Source organism: Trematomus bernacchii, unplaced genomic scaffold (genome assembly GCF_902827165.1).
Source record: "Trematomus bernacchii unplaced genomic scaffold, fTreBer1.1, whole genome shotgun sequence".
Taxonomy (NCBI): domain Eukaryota; kingdom Metazoa; phylum Chordata; class Actinopteri; order Perciformes; family Nototheniidae; genus Trematomus; species Trematomus bernacchii.
In genome coordinates, this window is record NW_022987582.1 from 14,215,797 (window position 1) to 14,221,796 (window position 6,000).

Sequence of the window (6,000 nt, forward strand, 5' to 3'; positions counted from 1 at the left end):
TTTTGGAGATGAGACTCACCATTGTGTAACAGTAATCTTTGAATCCACGTCAGTATACTGACACATAATTACAAGCGAGGGATCCTGGGTGCACTGCATTGTTTGTCTCTTTATTGAATGTTTCTGCATTTCACTGCATCATTGAGAATGAGCCGATTTACCCTCCAAAAAGGAATCTATAAGCCATCTTTAAACATTTCTAAATGAGCAAGGTGTAAGACAAGTGAAAGATAAACGTAGATAGATAAACTCCATCTCCCCGACACATTTAAAAAATCATAAAGACTGACAGGAAACGCTTCAGTGCACCTGCAAAATAGCAACTGCAATGCATCACAGTAAATCTGTCCGTGTGGCATAAAGACATCATCGCAGGGCTTTGTTTTTCTTTGTGTTTCACAGTTGCAAAATGGATATGTCAAGCCTGCACAATGGAGAGACGAGATGACATTTTCCTGGATGCTGTACACTAAATCAAAGAGACCAACAATATGTTGAGTGCCAGCATGGAGACATTTGATTCCCATTCCACTCATGCGGCATTACCACTGGAATGCCAGCAGACATCACAATGCTCCCCGAGCCGGCGCAGGGGCTGCTTGTCAGACTTTTCATTCCACTTCAATGTTTTAGAAATATATATATATACGCTTATTACAGCAAATTGTGAAGCGTCTGATTCTTCTTGATATTAGGATATTTACAATGGGCTTGACTTAACAAAGGCGAGTTAGTGTCAGTGACATTTAGCATCAGCCTCTGGCGACAGACAGGTAGAAGATGGTAGTCAGCAGATTGGACCTGGGGGGATCGTGAGAGTGGGGGTTGCTCAGGATATGGAGGTGCTGGGTTGGACACCTTATTAACATACAACATGCTTACTGCATATCCTTGACAATGGATTACTACAGAATCCCAGCACAGCATATTTTCACTGGTTTCTACACAACATGATTTCAGTACAATTTCACAAATGTGAAATCACATTATAGTCTGACAAAAAGGGGTGTAACGATACTAGATGTGGTACGGTTTCATGATCAAAAATGCACTATTATCATCGATGCAACGAAACAACCCGATCATCATCCCTTAGATGAAATGATGTTCTCCTTCCTAAATATCTAAACATTGCATAGGCACTGATTTCCACGACACTACTCGAATATAGCTTCATTTTACACAAGAAAAACCACAATACAAACCAACGATGGGGGTGCAACGATACATTGGCATGGATCAAGTGACGATATTTAGATGTGGATTCCTTTTAAATGATCATACATTGGAAAAACATAACATATCATTATCTTGTAGATACGCTTTTATTTTTGAAAAGCCCATGGATCGTTTGTGTCACTCTTTCAATCGGTTCCTAAACATTCAAACAGTGCCTAAACAAGGCATATCATCACAATATAAACCAACAGCACATTGATACATGTAAGGATCCAGTATCGACTTAATGATGAACAAACTAAAGTCATCGATACAATGAGATAAAACGGTCCATATCATCTTTGAGATGTGCTTTTATTTTTTAAATAACCATGGAAACATCCTCCTCCCTTACAAACATTGAATACATATAAGAATAGGGCACTTTATAGTAAACAACAGGCCAGTTTTATACTTTTTGATCAAAATGCATTGAAGGGCTCATTAATACAATTTTCATATTAAGGGCTGCTTTTTGTAAGTTTGATTAAATGTAACTGGTTGTGTTAATGTGTCATATGATGTTGTCTTATATTGCAGACAAAACTTGTGATTTACCAACCTACTAACACAAATAAAGTTAGTGCATATATGTTTTTATACTGCAACGTTTTTCATTTTGTTTTTGTAATTCCAAGTGGCCATTGCATGGAGGGACTATCAGTGGTGTAAGAGCAGAAAGAAATGCAGGGAGAAGCAGAGGTGTTTGTGTGCATACATGAGGGACAATGAGAGAGAGACATGCAGAGAGGAAGACAGAGACGGGGGTGGACTGTCCAATACACTCCTGATAAAGGTCAGAGAGATGTTTTATTCATGATCCAGGCAGCAGCAGCAGCAGCAGCAGAGGGGCCAAGGTTGAAATGAGCTTGCGTCCCCGTTCCCCAGGGCCAGCGCTGCACACGGCCTCACACCGGGCCAGCAGACACGGTCCCCTACTCCCCTAACTCTTATCAATAATGCCAAAACGCATACACACACTCTTTCAGTATGACTCATCAATAACTCCAATCAGACTGTTCTTTTATTGATGGAGGAACAAGCACCTGCTGCCAAAGTTCATTCTTTTAAACATGCTTAAGTGATACTAAATTATTTGAAGGGGACTCTTGGAGACTGTCGGTGTGACGTAATGTGGGATTTTCAGACAGTCAGAAGAAGTTCCTTTCAAAATATGTTATGCCCTTGAACAGCCTCTTTGAACTCGCCCTTACAAAAGAAATACAGTATTCCAGCTATCCAAGACCCGCTCAGAGCCTTTTATTCATTATTTTACTGCAGTAGAGAATTTCTTTTTTTAAGGGAGCTGACACAATTTCAGACTCAACAACCAAAGTAACCTTTAAAGTATTGATGTGGATAAATCACATGTAGTCTTCTGACAAATGGAAAGATTTCACTATGACAGATTAAAACTCAGGCAAATAGGTAAAGACCCAATCATCTCTGAAGACATTCAACTGGAGCCTATTCCACATATTGGAGTTTCTCACAGGCGTGAACTGGTTAGATAGGAGTGTGTATGTGCATGTATGTGTCTTTATATGTGTGTCACTGTGTGTAGACTCTAGTGCCTTTGATCAGATATGAAATATTCAGAAAGGCTGCTGTAATTTGATGAAAGTCAGATATCCCTCAAATAGGAAACAGAAGTCAGCACTTTGGCAGCTCTTGAAAAAAAAACTCAGTAACAGGGAAATGTAAGATCCAGGCCTATATATGCGGAGGCAACAACAAGGGGCTTTTAAACATGCACTGACCTGCTGTATGAACTCCAGTGTGTGCCGCTCAGCCAAAGCTCTGGCGGCTCTGATGCCTCTGTCCATTTGCACCGCATAGAAGACGTGGCGGTTGGTCCCACGATGCCCCTCTGTGGTCACTAGCTTCATCTGCATCAGGCAGACAAGCACCAGCACAACTGCACTGAACATGGAGCCTGTAAAAAAGAAGAAGACATGGGATAAAAGGACTGATTAGTTATCAAATTGTTGTAGAAAATGCAAACTTTTATTTAAATGCAAGTCCATAATGTATATTTTAGGACAGTCTTAACCCACATTACTTCTTGAGAAATGATATTAGAGTGTGTTCCTAGAAGTAAAACCAGTTTAGAAGTGGTGCCGTGATGAAGTATTTATTCAAGCCAACCTTGATGTTAGCATGGCCAGAAAAAAGACTATTAGAAGTCCTTTATTCCATCGGCTGTGACTCTCCTAAATAACAGTCTGTTTAAACAAGTATCCCCTCCAACACACACACACATACACACACCTTGACTCAAACGTAAGCCCCCTTTCCAAGCCTCAAGGATCCTTCTTAGGACATTCTGACACCAACACCATCATCTAATCTGAATGTACTGTATAGTAAATGATTTATTTTAAATACAACTGATATTTGAATGGACACAAGCCATTCCAAAAACAAAACCCTCAGTAATTGTATTAAGACATGCCACTTTGTCACTTTAACAGGTAATTTCCCTATTTGTGTGTGTATAAATTGTGTGTTGTTCTGTGTATGGTGAGTGTTGCTTTATTTGCCAGTGCCAAAGACACATTTCCATTTCACATAGATTTGATTGACAATAAAGTAATCTGAATTGCAACGGATCCCTCAGCAAAAAGGATAGGGATTTTTCCATTGGATTTCCAAAAATTGCAGAAAACAAGATACTGTATGTGGTAAATTAACGTTTATGATACTTACTTGTTTTGTTCAGCAGAATCATCTCCACTTATTTACACCTCTTGAATAATTGTTATGCTATTGCAAGAAGTAAAAAGCCAACATTACGCTAGAAAAAAAACAACATCTTGGTCCCATGGCTGCACATCAACACTGCTAAGCTGAAGCAGCTGATGTTCGGGTTGATGACGTTTAGTAGTTGCATTAGGTGACTTGTTAGCAACTGCTGTGTTTAAATGACATATAGAAGATTCAGAAATGTACGATTTGGGTATTTAATGACATATTTACTGGGTATTTTATGTTGTGGAACAACTCAACCTTTTTGTAACCGAAATGTTTGAGCTCATTCCTGCACCATTCATTGAAAGCCTATACTAACACTGATGCAAATAAGCATAGTATAAAGAAAGCATGACGGTAAGGGTGAAACTCATGACTATTCCATTTTCCATTCATTATTTTTAAAAGTAGAAATTGTGAAAAATGCCCAACATGACATATTCATATAGCAAATGTTGTCCTATCTACACTAAAAAACACAAATATAATAAGTGTATGTATCATAAATGATTAAGAAAAGCATCACATTTGATAACCTGGACCCAGACCGAAAAGACAAACAAATATTTGCTCTTTTACATTTTTCAGTTCTAAACTTATAAACAAAACTTTCCAGTATCCCACTGGATGCTCTCTCCCTAAAATAAAGTTTAAAAACTGACATTATTAATATCCACATTAAAAAAACACAAACACCTACGATTTTAAACCTTAACACAACACTCCAAATCCCATCTAACTACACACATGAGTTTAAAGAGTGTGGGATTCAGCATCTCTGCGTTGGCAATTGTGAAGCAATTTGCCCACAGCCACCTCCTCTGTACTCTTGCACGAAATCCACAGCGGCTGCCACCTACATCATGCGCACCACCCACCTGTAGCCGGAGTGAAGCGTCCAGGAGAAATCTTTCACCCAGTGCGATGAAAGCTAGAACTCTGGCATCGGGGGGGCCCCGAGCTAGACAACGCACTCTCTCCAGTTCCCAACCCACACGTTTAATCTCCTGGCCTTGATGCAAATGCTTCTGAGAGCAGAAAGGCAGCGGCGCTCTCATTGTGTGAACTAACTTCCCTCTTTAAGCAAAACAGGAACTTTATCAGGCTTTTCTATATGCCTGTGCTTTCCTGTGAACTGTGATAGAATGACAAGTTGTCACCTCTCTTCTCAGTGACTACTTGACAAGAAGAAAATAAAACACTCAGACCATAGGATGAATGCATTATTGAAGAACATTAATTGCTTACACTCCCACTCCTTCCCACAGATTATGCAACTAACATTTACTGCTGATCCATGAATATGGTCAATATCTTTGTATATTTATATACAAGTGAGTTTATACATAAAGTTATTAGAAAAGTGATTTTATAACTTGTTAGTAAGTTTCTTTCCAAATACACACATAGCTCCTAAACAACAAAAGGCTGAATTTCTTAGTAGTTATTTGGCAAAAATGTCATGGACAACCATTCCATCTTTTTTTGACAGGAGTTTAAGTCAAAGTGAAAGTGCTAAACATTTTTGATGTTTCATCTTCATAATTGTGCGGTTTTTGTGTGAGTCCTCAAGATGTTCAACTAAAGATTTTAGGGTTTTGGAATGTTGGCGGGAAACTCGAGCTTCTGTAAATAGTGTTGGACATTTTTTACTTATTTCTGACATTTTCACACCAAAAAATACATTGATAATTATGAAGATAATCAACGGATTAATAAATAATGTAAGCAATTGTTAGCTGCAACCCTACATCATTGTTAACATTGAATCTATTGCCTGTAATTCATGGGCAACTTCTCTTATGATCTTTGTTGGATTGTTAATTAACGTTTGAAGCAAAGTGCTAACATTTTGATGTTCCAGTTTTTCAAATCTGCCAATTCAGTCTCCATGATATTTCAAGTCACCCTATTATGCTAGTTTTTGGTTTTCCCTTTCTTGTAGTGTGTTTTATAGGTTTGTGTGCATGTAAATGGTCGTCAAAGGCTAAAAGTTTACGTCAGAGGGAGTTTCTCTCCCACTGACTCCAA

At 38.6% G+C, this 6,000-nt stretch overlaps 1 protein-coding gene across 1 annotated transcript in view; it reads right to left on the reverse strand.

Moving 5' to 3' along the window:
• Nucleotides 1-4,942, reverse strand: part of LOC117480740 (furin-like protease kpc-1) — a 188,891-nt gene extending 183,949 nt beyond the window's left edge. The window contains exons 1-2 of the mRNA XM_034128181.1: nucleotides 4,848-4,942; nucleotides 2,979-3,154 (exon numbers count right to left, since the gene is read on the reverse strand). Of these exons, the coding sequence (XP_033984072.1) occupies nucleotides 2,979-3,149 (171 nt within the window). The 5' untranslated portion in view covers nucleotides 3,150-3,154; nucleotides 4,848-4,942. The remainder of the gene's footprint in view (nucleotides 1-2,978; nucleotides 3,155-4,847) is intronic.
• Nucleotides 4,943-6,000: the final 1,058 nt, after the last annotated feature.